General features: G+C 34.7%; 1 protein-coding gene across 8 annotated transcripts; it reads right to left on the bottom strand.

Moving 5' to 3' along the window:
* Positions 1-1,326: 1,326 nt before the first annotated feature.
* On the bottom strand, positions 1,327-16,479 carry LOC114183870 (retrovirus-related Pol polyprotein from transposon RE1). Of its 8 annotated transcripts, XM_028071090.1 has the most exons (14): positions 16,287-16,479; positions 15,543-16,029; positions 14,630-14,739; positions 13,727-13,956; positions 12,919-13,086; positions 12,437-12,794; positions 11,817-11,960; positions 10,799-10,951; positions 10,596-10,712; positions 9,544-9,624; positions 4,399-4,554; positions 3,001-3,297; positions 1,934-2,047; positions 1,327-1,638 (listed from the first exon to the last, which is right to left on the bottom strand). In XM_028071090.1, exons 2-14 carry the CDS (start codon positions 16,006-16,008, stop codon positions 1,543-1,545), a joined length of 2,490 nt encoding a protein of 829 aa, XP_027926891.1. In that variant the 5' UTR covers positions 16,009-16,029; positions 16,287-16,479; the 3' UTR covers positions 1,327-1,542. The 8 variants fall into 8 exon arrangements, with proteins under 8 accessions (XP_027926891.1, XP_027926883.1, XP_027926859.1 ...); XM_028071033.1 differs by lacking the exons at positions 1,327-1,638; positions 1,934-2,047; positions 3,001-3,297; positions 4,399-4,554 and adding an exon at positions 4,607-7,622 and having other exon boundaries at positions 16,287-16,471; XM_028071041.1 differs by lacking the exons at positions 1,327-1,638; positions 1,934-2,047; positions 3,001-3,297; positions 4,399-4,554 and adding an exon at positions 4,607-7,622 and having other exon boundaries at positions 14,630-14,736; positions 16,287-16,471.
* Positions 16,480-18,313: the final 1,834 nt, after the last annotated feature.

The raw sequence follows: 18,313 nt of genomic DNA, 5'->3' as shown, positions 1-18,313 counted from the left end.
TTTCTATTCGATTAGTATTTTCTATTAGTATTAAATTCGTTTGAGTTAGTGATCTTTGAATTTATTATAGGAATGTGACATGATCATCCGCAAGTAATGTAAAACTAATAGTAAAATGTTTGAAACTACTACCTAAATATTTAAATAATTGTTATATGAATTTTAATAGGCATTTGAATAAGAAATAGAAAACAATAAATATCGAAAAAGTATGTAACAATAAAATTCAAAACATTGACTTAATAAACCCAATCTAGTGAAAAATATATTTATTAAAATCATATCTAACCCACACAAACGTTAAAAGAACAAAAAAATTATGTTAAATGAAAACAAAGAAGAAATTTAAAGAAGGAACTGACAACTGAAAAGTGATTGAAAAAAATATTTATACACTATTTAATCAAAATAAAATAAAAAATTACAGCTTTTTTAATAAATAGCTTACTTGTTTAATTACAACTCTTTCTATTATTTTGTTGTTTCAAATGCATTTTTGTTCAAGACAGCTTTAATTCCCTCTAACGGTTGTTCGATTTGGAAAAGTGTTTCCAAAACCACTAACTTCATTTATAAATTTACTACTTTAAAAAAACTTCTATAATTTACCCCGCTTTCAACTCTAAAATTAATTGCTTAAATTCCAAATGAAAAACCAAAATTACATAAGTTGATAACGAAAACCTATTTTATCACAGATTCACTTAAAACGGATAAACATAGACCAAGTAAAATTGTAAAAAATTTTAAGGGTTAAATATGTTTTTGTCCCTCAAGTTTCAGCAAAATTTGAAATTAGTCCCTCATCAAAACTTTTGACCAATTTAGTCATTCATCTTTCAAAATACGTGAATTTAGTCTTTTTAACCAAATTTTGTTAAGTTTATCTGACATTTCAAGCGCATTTCATGATAATATTTAAATTAACATTGAAGCAAAAATATGTCAAACAATATAAACAATTTAAATACTATCATGAAATGCACTTGAAATGTCAAATAAACTTAACAAAATTTGGTTAGAAAGATTAAATTCACACATTTTGGAAGATAAAGGACTAAATTGGTCAAAAGTTTTGATGAGGGACTAAACCCAAATTTCGCTCAAACTCGAGGAACCAAAAACATATTTAACCCAAACTTTAAAGACGAACTTGAATGAATTTAAATAATCAAATATGCCAGCTAATGGTTCTCAGCCTGTATTTTTGGCCTATGCATAATTCGTACAGCAGCAAAAAGAGGGATACATTTTCCAAACGAACTCAGAATTTAAAAATTCGAACTCCTTTCAAACATGAGACACCAAAATGTTACTTAATCCGCATTAAAAAAAAAACAAATACTAACCGGTGAAAAGAAAATTACCAATAGAATGTACACTGAAAAAACTAAAAAAAAACAATAGCAAATTAGTCAAAACGATTTTCTATCTTCAATTGTATAACTACAACTGTGCTCCATACCTAAAATATCAAATTACCTATAAAACAAAGTAAAAAAATACAGGAGGCGAAAACAGTTGACATCTCATTTTGTGAACTCAGTAATAACTCCCGTAATAGGCTTGAGGAACTGCAGCAGGTTGCTGTGCAGGGGCTGCAACAGGTTGCGCATAGGTCTGTTGAGGAACCGCCGGCTGAAATTCAAATTCATAACAAAAGAATCACCCTTAATAAAACTAACCATGCTTATGTTTACCAGAATCTATCTATCTATCTAAATATATAAACAACAAACAACGTTAGGTGAGTCATAAAAAAAATTGCACGGAACTCTGCATATTTCCTTTATTCGTTCACTTTCCCTTTTTCAATACAAAAACAAAATCACAAAATAAAAGTCCCATGAACAACTGAATAGAATTGTATCGACTAATCCGAATACATGTTAGAGGGAAAATAATCATAAAAATATAGAGAAACTGGTTGTACCTGTGCAGGATAAGAAGGAGGGTAGGCACCGTATGCAGTACTAGGTGGAACTGATGCGGGCAATTGAGAATTTGCATAATTGCCGCCATATCCAGCATAAGCCCCATAGGAAGCCTGTACCAAATCAGAATGAATCAGTATAGAACATATATGACTCTATCAACCTGCCGAAACAATTGGCGGAGAATGACACCAGATTGACCACAAAATAATATAACAGTTTCAATTAAACAACGAATTAATATTACACCTAACTCAGGTGCTTATTTTATGAATATAGGTGTACAAACACTCAATGACACAGAACACCAATAAAAAATGTTAGCTCCATCATAGAAATACTAATCATTTTGGTACACAGCAATATAGGTGTACAAACACACAATGACACAGAACACCAGAAAAAAATGTTAGGTCTACCATAGAAATACTACTCATTTTAGTACACACCAAAACAATGCACATTCATGACACACTTTTTGTGTACACATTATCTTATTTTACCCTTAATTATATTTTAATTTTCAATATTTCAAACCCTAAAACTATTATTCTCTTCTTTTATGCAAATATGAATCTATATTGTCTTTCCAATATTGTTTTCATTCAAATTATAAATTACACGTCAAATTATAATAACACATTTTATAATTAAATAAAATTATAAAATTAAAATTAGTATAAAGATTAATTTTAACTAAAAAATGAGATAGTATAATAAGAAAAATGCGGAAACACAAGCTCAATGGCGCTAACTTTGATAAAGATGCTTAAAGCAATCATGGAGTTAAACTGCAAGAATTTAAGGAGAAATTATACTTTAATAATGCTGAAGCTTAATAGAATGGGTTTGTCACATATTATATGTCCACATTCGTTTCTAAAAACACAATCAGGATGATATCTGATTAACAAGTATAGCAAACAAAAGTAGGGAACATGGAGTTAGCTTAGCTTGACAGATTTGACAGTCTAAACAGCCTAAAACAATATCCAGGGTCAGTGATTCACACGTATAAACCCTACATACACAATAAGCCAGCAAATAAGAAGAAAGGATACTATACCTGTTGGGTGTAACCAGCAGTCCATTGTTGCCCTTGTGCTTGTGTAACCGGAGGCCAAGTTTGAGGTTGTACTCCATAATTAGTCCATTGGTTTTGTGCATTTGGATACGCACCAACCACGGATTGGGCAGGTGATTGAGCAGAATAAGCTCTTGACACTTTAACTTTGTCTGAAGCTAAGAAATCCTCAGCATGACGTTTTTTCAACTCTGACATGCTTCTGTGTGGCAGAAACAATTTGGCATGCCTATCCTCTGCCCTCTTGATTGATTGAACATCTCCAAAGAGATTCAAAAACTAGAAAATAAACAATTCAAAAAAATGAATAATATTCAAATTCAACATGTAAAGTATAGAAAGACAAAGGAGGCCTTTGAAGAAAGAGACACATACTCATTAAAAAATTAAGATATAATAATTCTTTGAAAACAATAGCAAAAGACCATCAAATATGTGTACAATATCGTAGAAAATGTATCCAATTAAGATAATTATAAAGAGAAGAGGTAACAAAATAAAGATATATTATACTGCCAATGGTATATGTGAAGCACTGTTACAATAAACTACCATTTCAAAACCGTTCAAAGAGACACACGTTAAATTCAAGGCAATTACCATTTCAAAACCGTTCAGAAAGACAAAAGTTAAATTCAAGGCAGTGAAACGTATCAATATCACCACTGCTAAATTCCCTCCACTGACTCCTATATTTTTGTACTGTGAACATGTTCAACTTTCTACTTTGGTCATGATTATTCAGTTTTCATTCAAAGACTTGAATGAAATTCTAATTTCCTGGCATACATCAGTGCCCCCTAGTTACACCAAGCCATGACAATTATCCGATAATAAGACTAGTACTGCAAATGAGAGAGGTTAGTGTTAAAAGAACTAAACTTCAGATCAAGGGCTGTCAAAATTAATAAATTAAACCAATCTTGATATGATTACCATTATCTCTTCTCAATCTCATTACTCGAAAAGACAAAAACACCCCCACACACTAGACACAGAAGCAAGCACAACCAGCATACAAAGACAACATATTTAAATTTACCAATCATTAACCACTTTAATCACCTGTACTTTCATGTCACAACCTCAAGCTTAACAATTATCAGTAGACTGTAGATTAAACCATTATATATTTCTTTACTTAGCATCAATTTGATTTCACGTTTCAAAGTTGATGTAATTCTTCACAGTCAGTAAAAGCCGTGCCTCACGGGGCAGTCAGTTACAAGGATCAATCGACCCACTGGAAATTTAGACATGGAATAATAACTAATAAACATACACCAGAAAAAGTAAAATAATATCCTAAAGGCAATATTTAATTACTCAAGGAAACTTATTTAAAACACATTCTAGAACATCCTTCTGACAAGGACTTACCTCCAGAAAAATACTAGAAAGTTCTTCACGCTCAATTGCACTTGCTACACCAGGACTCTCCGAGTTAGGCATTATGAATTTGCAAACCGATGACTCCAGAAAGTCAATATCAACTTGCTTTGGCAAGGGTTGAATAGCCTCAAAATGCAATAAGGCCTGCATGTTATTGAATTAAGAATCTGATTAGATATGAGTGTAAAATAAGATGAAATAGGGTTTTAGGATTAATCTCCCTTGTGTAAACCCTACACAAAGGACAGTTTATTTATATTGATAATGGGCCAAATCCCAGAAATACATAATGGGCTGAGCCCAACTATTAAACACAATATTATATCATCTAACACTCCCCCTCAAGCTGGTGCATACAAATCGTATGTACCAAGCTTGTTACAAAGATAATCAATTCTAGGTCCTCGAAGGGACTTAGTGAAAATATCTGCTAATTGATCACTTGAATTGACAAACTCGGTCTTGATGTCCCCGGATAGGATTTTTTCTCGAATGAAGTGACAGTCAATTTCAATGTGTTTGGTCCTCTCATGAAAGACAGGATTAGAGCTAATATGAAGAGCAGCCTGATTGTCACATATGAGTGTCATTTGAGTGACATCTCCAAATTGCAATTCTTGAAGCAATTGCTTAAGCCAAACAAGTTCACATGTGGCTAAAGCCATAGCTCTATATTCTGCTTCTGCACTAGATCTTGCCACAACACTTTGTTTCTTGCTCTTCCAAGAGATCAAATTACCACCAATTGAGACACAATATCCGGAAGTAGATCTTCTGTCGGAAGGAGATCCTGCCCAGTCAGCATCTGAATAACATACAACTTTTGTATCAGAGTTGGAATCATATAGTAAACCTTTTCCAGGAGAGCTTTTGATATACTTTAATATGCGAATAACTGCATTCCAATGTTCTTCACATGGGGAATTAAGGAATTGACTCACCACGCTAACAGCAAAGGAAATATCAGGACGAGTAACAGTAAGATAATTCAACTTTCCAACTAACCGTCTGTACTGTTCAGGATCTGAGAAAGGCTCCCCCTGTTTAGGTAGAAGTTTAATATTAGGATCCATGGGTGTTTCTACTGCTTTAGAATTCATTAATCCAGTTTCCTCCAGAATATCCAATGCATATTTCCTCTGAGATATGACAATACCACTATTGGATTGTGCTACTTCAATACCCAAGAAATACCTGAGTTTTCCAAGATCTTTGGTCTGAAAATGACGACAAAGATGTTGCTTTAAGAGGGAGATGCCAAGGTTGTCGCTTCCTGTGAGAACAATGTCATCAACATACACTATTAAGTAGATACATCCAGCACTGGAGTGACGATAAAAAACTGAATGATCCACTTCACTGCGAGACATGCCAAATTGTTGAACAACACTACTGAATTTTCCAAACCAGGCCCGAGGAGACTGCTTTAGGCCATATAAAGATTTGTGAAGACGACAAACCAATCCAGAAGACTCCCCCTGAGCAACAAAACCCGGAGGTTGCTCCATATAAATTTCTTCATTCAAATCGCCATTGAGGAATGCATTTTTTACATCAAGTTGGTGAAGAGGCCATTGGCGAAGAGCAGCCATGGCAATGAATAAGCGAACAGATGCCATCTTGGCCACTGGAGAAAAAGTATCACCATAATCCAAACCAAAGATCTGTGTGTAACCTTTGGCAACAAGGCGAGCTTTGAGACGGTCAACAGTGCCATCAGGGCCAACTTTGATAGCATAGACCCACCTGCAACCAACAACAGATTTCCCGGATGGTAATTGAACAAGATCCCATGTTCCACTATGCCTGAGAGCACTCAATTCATCAAGCATGGCCTGACGCCAACCAGGGTGGGCTAATGCATCACCTAAAGATTTTGGAATTGACAAAGAGGAAATAGACGAAAGGCATGTATAGAAAGATGGAGAGATTCTATGATAACTCAAAGCAGCATAATGAGGAGAATGATTACGGGTAGAACGCATACCTTTACGAAGGGCAATGGGAAGATCAGACTCAGTTGTTGGAACCGGAGGAGACAAATAACTCGGCACTTGATGTGAGTCATGAGTTGGTGGTTGGCAACGATGTCTTCTGCTATAAACCTGAAGAGGTGGTCTATCCGCAATAGGTACACTCGGAGGTGGCTGAGGAGAATCCGAGGTGGCACTGGAAGTGGGCACACTAGGAGGATCACACACAACAGGGATATCTATAGTAGTAGATGGTGGCTCACAACGAGAAGAGGGGTGTGTGAAGTAAAAAGAAGACTCGTCAAAGGTGACATCAGCGGAGATAAAATGACGATTGAGGGAAGGAGAGAAACACTTATACCCTTTTTGTGAGCGGGGGAATCCTAAGAAGACACATTTGTGGGCTCTCGGAGACAACTTATCCAAGCCAGGACTAAAATCATGAACAAAACATGTGGACCCAAAGACTTTAAGAGGTAAAGGGTGAAGAGGGTCGTGAGGAAATAAAATAGAATGAGGAACTTGGTTATGCAAGACTAAAGAAGGCATGCGATTAATAAGATAACAAGCAGTAAGAACCGCATCACCCCAAAAATGTGAAGGAACTGCACCATGAATTAAAAGAGTGCGAGTTGTTTCAATAAGGTGCCTATTCTTGCGCTCAGCCACTCCATTTTGTTGGGGTGTATAAGCGCATGATGTTTGATGAAGAATGCCCTGAGAAGCCATAAAATGTTTGAAGGATTGAGAGAGATATTCACGACCATTATCACTCCGCAAATTTCGAATAGAAACCCCAAACTGTGTTTTAATTTCATGAAAGAATGATTGAAAAATAGAGAACAACTCAGAACGATTTTTCATTAAATATAACCAAGTACATCTTGAATAATCATCAATAAAAGTAACAAAATATTGAAAACCTAAAGTAGACTTAACACGACTAGGTCCCCAAATGTCCGAATGAACTAATGCAAAAGGGGACAAAGCTCGTTGTGAGACACTACAAGGAAACGAACTACGACTATGCTTTCCTAATTGACAAGACTCACACGACAAACTAGATAACTTGGACAAGCTGGGGACAAGTTGTTGCAGTTTGGCAAGGCTGGGATGACCAAATTGTGCATGAAGAAGGGATGGTGATTCCATAGCCGCGCCAACATGTGAAGGAGAACGAAGATGATACAGACCATGAGACTCACATCCGGTGCCAATCATGTGTCTCGAACTCCGGTCCTGTAAACAAACAGAATCTTTGGTAAAGGAAATAATACAATCAAGAGAACGAGTTAGTCGACTGACAGATAATAAATTGAATGGAGACCCAGGAACATAAAGAACATGATCAATGGATATGGATGGAAAAATATTAACAGTACCAACACCATGAGATGAGACTCTAGACCCATCAGCCATTGTAACTGAGGGTAAATGATCCGGACAAGACAAAGAAGAAAACAAAGATTTGTTACCAGTAATATGGTCTGTGGCGCCTGAGTCAAGAACCCAAGGACCAAGAGAATCAGAGTGAGTCAGGCCAACGAATGATGTACCTGTGCGTGCAACAGAGGCAGATGTAGTAGAACTAGAACTTTGACGTTCCTCATACCATTTGAGAAAGTCGTTGAAAATGGCAGGGTGCCCTGCGGTATCAGATGAAGCAGGATCCACAGTCGCTGATCGGGAAGGAGGATCAGAGTGAACTACTGCAGCAGACCGAGGAGGACGTCCATGTAGAGCATAACATTTGTCAATCTTGTGGCCTAATTTGCCACAATGGTCACACTTGGGTCGTCCCTTTCCCGGCTTGCGAGAACGATTGCGATCATCCCGCTGAGAGACCAAGACTGAGGAATCATCAGCACAAGTAGATGTATCAATGATTTGTTTTCTTGGCACACGTAAAAGGGCAGAACTAGTAGCAGTGAAGTTGGGCACAACAGGAGACCCCAAAATCTGGTCGCGAACATGGGAATATTCATCAGAAAGACCATGTAATGCCAATAACATAAAGAACTTTGACCGTTGCTCAAGTTCTTCAGCTGGAGTGGAGGCCGGAGGCAATAACTCATTAAACTCATGCAGAAGGGCATGAATTTTGCCCAAATATTCAGCCATGGGTCCAGGACTCTGCGGAGCAACAACTTTGAAAAGATCCTGACAAACACCATAAAGACGTTGAGTGTCATTGGTGTATAACAACTTGGCCTGTGCCCAAACGTCTGAACATGTTTCATATGAACGAAACATTTGTTTCAGCGAAGAGTTAATGGTGGACTTAATGACGATGCATAATTGGGCATCAATTTTCGTCCAGCGGGAAACTTCATCTGCAGCAACTGTAGTTACACTCTGGGTGAGATGATCTTCATATCCTTGACTCTTGAGCCAAAGTTTGATATCGGATGCCCATGTCGCGTAATTTGTGCCATCCAACTTGTCAATGGATAAATGCACATTGACGTAGTTGGTATAAACAGAGGGTTCAGACAGCGGAGTGCTTGAAGATGACACACTCGAATTGGCAGCGGAAGAAGCCATAGAGGGAGAAACCCTAAAAATTCAAGGTGCTCCGATTGAAACAACAACCACAGATTCAGAAAGAGCTCAAGAAGGCGATTCAGGCGAAGTTGATCGGCGCAGAAAACGACCGGCGACGCGCCGTCACGCGCGGCGGAGAGGTGGCGGCTGCCGGAGCTTGCGGCGGTGCGTGGAGGCGCGTGAGAGCTCCGATGGCGGCGATCTCTGCGGCGTTGGAGTCGCCTGGCCGAGACGAACAAAACCGTCTGGTCGTCGGTCGAAACTGCAGCTCCGGGGGCGGCGGCGGCGACGGCGGCGACGGTGACGACGACAGAAGCGGCGGCAATGAGCGGCGGCGGGACGGTGGCTGTAGTAAACTAACCTAAGCTCTAGATACCATGTAAAATAAGATGAAATAGGGTTTTAGGATTAATCTCCCTTGTGTAAACCCTACACAAAGGACAGTTTATTTATATTGATAATGGGCCAAATCCCAGAAATACATAATGGGCTGAGCCCAACTATTAAACACAATATTATATCATCTAACAATGAGAAACATCTATACAAAAATAAAAGAAGAATCTCTAACTACGTAGTCAAAGTGAATATAGATAAAGTAAAATTAAGGACAGACCTCAAGCAGTGGTTTTGACAACAAAACATTCTCCAGCCCCTCAACTAAAATCTGTCTTGCCTTCTCTGCATTCCCAGAAGCCTAAGGACAAAATGAAAAGTATTAAACTAATAGTTGCCAAAAATTTGAATTGGTAATTTTCTTCCTAAAATAATTTGGATGCTTTATTTATTGCCATACAAGAGAAGTATACAAGGCAAAATAGCTAGTGTAATTTAACAGAATGAAGACATGTAAAATAAATTAACTGTGGTTTAAATTAATCAAACTACCAGTAGTTGGCATTCTAAAACCAACGGGAGAGTTTAAAACAAGGAAAAGAGCATTCAACCCCTCATAAATGTTGCCTCTTTTACAAATAGAGAGATCCTACACTTCAATTTTATCCTAGTTATCCTTATCCTGATATTCTTTGCAATGGAAACCATGAACTTGTTTTTACCCTAATCAATATTAAAACTTTAACATTTTTTAAAAATAAAACCTCAAACTTTTTCATTCTAATTGATTGAAAAATGAATCCCTTGTACAAATAGTTCTTTATATCACATTAGATTAAAATTATTTATACTATTTTTCAATTATTAGTCGACTTTGTATTCCTTTTGACACATAATTTTTGTGATATATATAAAAGATATAGTAAAAATACAAATTTAGATTACCAAATAATAAAAAAATTCTTTTTTCAGTTTTTATATATTAATGTTTGAAAAAGTTATTTATACAAATAAAACTAATAAATTATTTAAACTAACCTGAATTTAATATAAAACACTATTCACAAAAGGAATGAGATACAAAATTGAAATTTGGGCACTATGAACAAAAAAGATATAAAATTTAAAGTATTTGATTGCAAAGAAACCCAAGTTTAAGGAACAATTATGACAAGTTTAACGTGTCTACTAGCAAACACATCAAAAAGTTTAAGGGAGCTGAACACTTTTCTTCTGAAAAGAAAAAGGAATACATGTCAAAAGAATAGCCAGCTTTAGATAAGAACAAGCACACAGAAGAGTATTTGCATGAAAAAATGTTAAGGACATTACCAAATAAACAAATCGAGAATACTGAGCAAACAACATCGGCAATGTTTGTGAATGTTCTTTTCCTTTCTCAATAGCAATGGCCTGTTCATACAAGGAGAAGGCATCCTCCATTTTTCCCTGTAATATCGACGTATAGAAAATCGTTAAACAAATCAACCTAGAAAATAAGTCAAATCTAGAAAGAGTCACACAAGCCAGCATACCAATCGGCGTTCCATATTGGCATGCCTGATTATTGCTTCAAGAAGACCAGGGGAAGTTTCAGTATGCACAAGTTGATAGGCAGCTCTAGCACCATCTATATCTCCATTCTGCTCCTTAAACCGGGCACAAAAAAGATGTATCTCTGGTTGTCTCTGCATTATGACAAACAGGCAAAATGACTAAATAGAAAAATTAAGGTTAATCCTTCTCGGGCACTACTGAACACTACGTTGTCAAAATCAAGGGACCAACAAATGGAATGCAAATGTATGACTCACTGACAGGCCAAAGAAAAATATGACAGATATATATTAGAAGTTCAAATTTTAGGAAACCTGATTTTCAACATAGTACCAATGCTTCTAAAAGCAAATGTCTGGAACTATATTACTACTACCACCATTACTAGGCCTTCTGACACATCAACATACAAAAAGATTCTCTCACCTCAGGCAGGCCATATGTCAAGAGGAAAGAGAAAAGAACTAAACTTTTATATATCTACAACTTGACCACAATGTATCTTCAAAGAAATCATTCTCATACACAAAAAAGTAAAATATAGATGAAAAAACCACACAATACAGCACCAAAATACCACTTATATATTTCCAGTCACAACATACTTAAAGAAATGTCAACATTTTTAGACAACATGATTAGAAGTGCAACAAGTCCCAGAAATCACAAAGTCATCAATTTCTTTAGACAACATTCTAGATGGATAAATACTGAGAAAGCTTAAAGCCCTTATTCTGAATTATTAACTATAATCAAATACTACTGCCCTAATGAGACACAGGTTTGACTTTGAGTATATCAACACACAAGTTCAAGTTTCAAAAACTATTTCCAAATAAGAGTAAACTACTTTATCTTTTAAAAACCAACATCAACAAGTGGTCATGTACCAGAGTCGAGTAGATAAATTGCATGCTAACTTCATCCAAAGTTTAAAAACTTTATATGAACTCAACGTTAAATGCATCTCTATGCATAATATTTAGATGAAATTACCTTAACAAAGACTTGGGTGGCTCGGGCAAGAACATTATTTGCAAGATCCATGTTTCCACTGGCTTCCATACAGAGAACATAGCGTATCCAATACTCGGGATAATTGGCACATGCAATGACACACCTCTCATACAACTTGACAATCTAAATCACACAAAAATAAGTGTGTTGTAAAAATTGCTATCGATGATAAAGACACAAGAAAAACTAACAATATAAAACATAAAAGGAAAATACAAAGCATCAAGAAATACTCCTTAGCGGGACAGAGAGGCCCCTCAAATATGAAAGGAGGGACCCTCCTTGCCTGTGACAGATGATTATGAAGATAACAAGACACCTGCATGCATAACATTCGCACTTTAAAAAGAGTAAATTTTACAAATGCATGACGAACCTAGAATGTCCACTGACAAATTAGGGTTTGAAGTACTTAGCCTCAAGAAACCAAATTGAAGGGCCATGCTTTAGTCTCAGTTCAATTTCCCGATTAAAAAGTTGCTTCATCCAACGGATTAGCCAATAAAACATATGATGCAACAGATATTACTTACTGTAAGTCAGTCTATAACAATAAAAATCAGGAACACAATACAATCTTAAAGGAAACCAGTTGTTACCTTGCTTAAGTCACCTTCCCTTTCCAAAAAATCTAGATAGTTGTGCCAATTTTCGAGCTCTCCAACATTGAGAGGCCGTACATGAAAATAGGGCCTTCGGATAGCTGTTTCAAAACCAATGATCTTAGAATCGAACTCTTTAGCTTTTTTATAGATCTCTTCTCTAATGGCGATATACTTCTCCAACGCTTCTGCTTCTGTTAAGCCAGCACTTACAGATTTAGGAGACTTCTCTGCACCATCAGGATGAACTTCTCCTTCAGTACCTTGTCCAGTAGCCTCTGAAGCAACACTTACAGCAGCTTCTTCAGCAGTTCGTAACTCTGACAAAGGTCGGTTTCCAGCTAACTCTTTGAAGCTGCAACACAGTCACCACCAAGGGACTAAAATCAACCCCAAAAACAGAGTATTTGCAAAAACTTAAAACAAAAACAGTTTTCTTCTGATAATAGGGGAGAAATATATTTAAAACACGTAATCACCTGCTGAAATACCGATCTAACTGTTGATTTGGATTCTCTAATATTCTGGTGTAAATTATAGCAAGGCGAGCCCAGTCCTGCTGCATGTACTCATATTCAATGTATTTATCCCAGAGGGGAAAAGAAAGATAATCTGTTCCAACATAAGCCAATCCTCGTTCAAAAAGCCTGAAACATGTTAACACACAGTTCTGGTTAATATTTCACTTTTGAAACATCCCTTTACTGATGCACATCCATGTATGGGAGACAGCAGCACTAATGTTCAAGGAGAACAAACAAATCACTCGTAACATCATGTAAGACATCCAAACGCTGCATTTACCTTCCTGCAATAAATCATACTATGTCTGAGAAATGGAGCAGTCATAGAGGCCATCTTAGCCCTTAACCAGATGTGATCTTCTCGGCAGCAATTTGCAAATTGATGCACCTCAGAGTGTCAAAGATAAACAGAGCTACCATTCCAAAAAGGAAAAGAAAAAACTAGAGAACTATGGACTTTGAAATCAAATGGAAAAAAAGTATATTGGAGAAAATGACCCTAATATTTTCAAACTACCACAAAATAGTGGGGACTCAAAACCAAGGATTTAAACATCAGAATGGAAAACATTCTGGCATGTAATCCCATCAAAGCTTTTCCGCCATACAAGGGAGACATCACTGTTGCACGCATTCTGAAATTAGGTTAGAAAGCAGGCATGAACAGCTGAGCCTAGTGAATGGAAAATCAAATCAAAATCTCCCAATGCAAAAAAACAAAAAGAAAAAAACAAAGGATGACAAACAACTAAACTTCCATTACCTACGAACAGTGTCCGGATCGCCATATGTACTTATAGCAAATATGCAATAATGCAACCACATGTCCACTGAATATGTAACCCCTTGAACAGCACGCTCATACACCTCAACAACTTTATCAATAGAGCCAAGTCGTGCCTCATGGTCAGCATACTTCTTCCAATAACCATAGCACAATGGAAATTCTGCTAGAAAGGAATCATAAACTCTTCGAATCTTCAGAATATTGTCCTTCAACAGAGAAATCATTAATGAGCTTCACAACCATCAGAAAGAAGACCCACACAGTAGTGATAAATATATTGCATTAACTCCACAACTGACCAAACAATGTCAAGGATATTAAACATCCACAAAATTAGGTACAGAGGAAAGAGGGGGAAAGGATGTCGCTTGGTACAAAATAAATAAAAATTACAAACGGAACAATAAATTGCAAATAGTTGTTTGACTACTGCAATAAAAACAAGAGAATCCGCCCACAAAAAATATTGTATATATAGACACTTCTAACTATGAATACAAAGGCAACAGAAATACAAATTAAAAAAATATAGCATTATTATAAAATGCATATTATATTGTATATCTTATATCATATATTTAACAAATCTGAAAGCAATGGGACATGAATCAGTTATTTATTCACAGCCAACCTTGTTAGAATACTGGTTTGTATTACATTACATGTTATACAGTGCTGAGTAAAGAAAATATCTAACAAATATAAAAACAGATATTTAACAAGTATTTGGCTGCCAACTCTTCCGCCATAAACATTCAAAAAACAGTTTCATACATGATAACACCAGATACAAAAAATTACCCAATCACCCCAACTGTGCATCTGAAATATGAAAATAGTAGCGCATCCCAGAAATGTAATTCAAGTCAACAAACATACCTCGGCTACCTTCTCTGTCTCTTCAATCAAGGAAGTCCAGGCACTGAAGTCTAAAGAATTAGCTCTTACAATATTCCATAGTCGATCTTCCTCAGCAGACAAGGCAGCTGCTAATGGTAAGAAAAAATTGAATAAATAGCACCATGTTCATAGACGAGCAAAAGTTACAAAAAAAGAATTACTGAAAGGCTCACATACAATAAACATTGGATTAGTAATATAAAAGACAACATCCAACAGGAAATCACACTAGTTTTATTCCTACAATTTTTAAGTGCATGGTCATATTTATACACAAAATAAGGTCTATCCATATTTTCAATTGAACCATGTCAAATTATAAGTTTAACCTAGACTAAATATCAAGCCACTCGAAATTAAAGTGAACATAAATATCCAAACAGCATCACACCAAAGTATTTCGTTTTCTTTCACATCATATCTCAAATCACGTATACCAGAAGCATCGCATTACTCCTTCTGCATATTTTTATTCAAATTGATGTGGCTATCTGACTGGACAAGCAAGTTCGACTTGCGTCTAAAAATACTCTACATCTACTCTCTTAGACCTGTATGCTATGTAAACTAGAGACCACTCCTTTACAGCCTTCAACTCCACTTCCAGTGAGTGTGATGAGTAAAACTCCTTTTTTTTCATATATAAACTGTTATGAAAAATCACTGACTATCAACATGGATATGCTACTTACATGGATATGCTACTTCCCGTGGAAATCATAACAAGAAATTGCAGAAAGCTCTGCTAGATATTTGCTAGTTACTAAACCATTAAGACCTTTTATGTCTTCCTCGTAACTATACACCAAATAGTTCTGCCCCTAAGCTTGACATTACTACATAAAAATATATTAATAACATGAAAAGAAAAACAAAAAAAAAAAAAACACACCGTAGCCATCTGCGAGTTGTTTTTCATCAGCTGACCCGTCAATGTTTTCCAATGCATTCCCGTTTTCAAGTCCGCCAACATTCGTCACTGAACCGACTACACCACCATTGATAGATGAACTGTAGTCAGAAGCCAGAGCAGGCTCAGCAGCAGTGCTTCCAACCCCAGCAGAGGCCTCGTTAGCATCAGGCACTCCACCAGCTGGCTTGGTATCACCAGTTGCATTGAATTGGGATTGTTGTAGAACAGAATTCGGATCCCCAGCATAAGAATTCACATCACCAGTATTAGAATAACCAAATCCATAGGTTGAAGTGGACTGAGCTCCTTCTCCAGAAGGTTGATCAGCAGTAGAACCTGCCTCGACAGCAGGATTTGTTCCAGACTCCACATAACCAGCCGAAGCATATGCCTCCGCACCGGAATGAGCGGATGCTTCGGTAACAACGGATTCACTATCTGCCATACTAGAATAAAATGTCTTTACCTAGATAACAAAATTCATAAAAACCAATTAGCGAGGGCACTGAAGGTGAAACCTTGAATTTAAATCATATTAACAATAATTCGAAATGTAAGATCACCAACACCAGATAATCCAATGCAGGCATCAGCACAACACAACATTTGGTTTCAAAGACAGATAACCAGGACAATATAACAACAGGTATTTCCAATCAACTAAAATCCCTAGGGTTTCAAACACAAAACCCTAACCGAGAGTGAAGGGAACGCTGGAAGTACCTCAAAAAAGAGAGACAGGTTCGTCGCCGAGGAAAGATTGTGCTTTTCCTTGTTCGAAGACGAAATTGAAACCTGTGGTGGCTGTTTTTGGTGGTAAATCAAGTAACACGAATTGGAATTGCGAAGTAGGGCAATGAAAACGTGAGGTGCTGCAGTTATATAGCGGAGAAGTGGGAGTTGGCGGCTCCATGGCGCGTGATGGTTCTGTTAGATCTGATGCCGTACGTGATGGATAATGTTACGATCTGAACCGTCCGTGCTAACATGATGTAATGGGCCTAGTTTTGTTGAGATTGCCATTGGATTCGTGGCGTCATTGCTCATTAACAACACGTACATTATATGGGCTACTCATAAGGAATAACCGGGTCTTTCTTCCTGCACCTCCAAAATTTCTTCTACACCTCCAAAATTTTTTCTACACCTCCAAACTTTTTTTAAATTCCTATAAAACCCTTTGACCATTTAACAAACTTCACAGACACCACACCCCCAAAATTATGTAGACTTTCGGAAGTCAAAATATATGACTTCCGGAAGTCAAAATATATCACCGGAAGTCGACTTTCGGAAGTCAAAAATCATCACCGGAAATCAAAAATTATCACCGGAAGTCGACTTCCGAAAGTCAAAAAACATCACCGGAAGTCGACTTTCGGAAGTCAAAAAACATCACCGGAAGTCGACTTCCGAAAGTCAAAAAACATTACGAAAGTCGACTTCCGTATATAAAAAAATATATATATATTTTATTTTATTTTATTTTTTAAAATATGTATACAAAATTATAAAATATTTAAATTTAAAAAAGATTACTTTAAAAAATAAAAAAAAATAATAGAATTACTAAATAAAAAATTGAAAATAAAAATTCAAAAATAATTTAAATTCAAATAATAAAACTTTAAATAATTTTAAAATGAAAAAAAGAAATATATATATATATATATATATATATAAAAACTGGAAGTCGGACTTTCATATATATATATATATACAAACGGAAGTTCCGGTATTAAAAATTATAAAACATATATATTGTATAAAGTTTTATTATTTTAATTTAAATTATTTTTTAATTTTATTTTTACTTTTACTTATTTTATTGATATTATTATAATTATTTTATTTATATATTTCATATTTATTATTTTATATTTTATATGAATTTTTTAATTTTGTTTAAAATATAAATATTTAATTTTTATCAAATTTTAAATTTTTTTTTATTATATATTTTTTATATTTTTAAATTTAATATTTTTATATAATTTATTAAAAATGTAATAAAAATACATAACAATTAAAAAAATGATATTTAAAATAACATATATAAATAATATATAAATAATCAAATTTAAAATAAAAAAAAAATAGGAATATTTTTGAAAATCGAACTTTAGTGATATATAATTTATTTTAAATTTGATTATTTATATATGTTATTTCAAATATAATTTTTTTTATTCTTTTTTATTTTTATTAAATTTTTAATAAATTATATAAAAATAAATTTAAATTTAAAAATATAAAAAAATATATAATGAAAAAAAATTAAAAATTTGATTAAAATTAAATATTTAAATTTTAAGCAAAATTAAAAAAATTCGAATAAAATATAAAATAATATACATGAAATATATAAATAAAATAATTATAATAATATCAATAAAATAAGTAAAAGTAAAAATAAAATTCAAAAATAATTTAAATTAAAATAATAAAACTTTATAAAATATATATGTTTTATAATTTTTAATACCGGAAGTCGACTTCTGTTTGTATATATACACGGAAGTCCGACTTCCGGTATATATATATATATTAATTTTTTTTCATTTTTAAATTATTTAAAGTTTTATTATTTGAATTTAATTTTTTTTTCAATTTTATTTTTCAAATTTTTATTTAGTAATTTTATTATTTTTTATTTTTTAAAGTAATTTTTTTTAAATTTAAATGTTTTATAATTTTGTATACATATTTTAAAAAATTAAATAAAATAAAATATATAATTTTTTTTATAT

This window comes from Vigna unguiculata, chromosome 1 (genome assembly GCF_004118075.2).
Source record: "Vigna unguiculata cultivar IT97K-499-35 chromosome 1, ASM411807v1, whole genome shotgun sequence".
Taxonomy (NCBI): Eukaryota; Viridiplantae; Streptophyta; class Magnoliopsida; order Fabales; family Fabaceae; genus Vigna; species Vigna unguiculata.
Note: the sequence above shows the minus strand (reverse complement) of the source record. Positions and strands in the feature narration are given on the sequence as shown.

Excerpts from the sequence above, each read along its gene's own strand:
- LOC114183870 (XM_028071033.1), bottom strand. The coding sequence starts at position 16,008 with ATGGCAGATAGTGAATCCGTTGTTACCGAAGCATCCGCTCATTCCGGT. Across the intron at positions 14,740-15,542 it reads ACAACTCGCAGATGGCTACG|CAGCTGCCTTGTCTGCTGAG; the intron begins GTGTGTTTTTTT and ends TCTTACCATTAG. Across the intron at positions 13,087-13,726 it reads GATCCGGACACTGTTCGTAG|GCTTTTTGAACGAGGATTGG; the intron begins GTAATGGAAGTT and ends AACATGTTTCAG.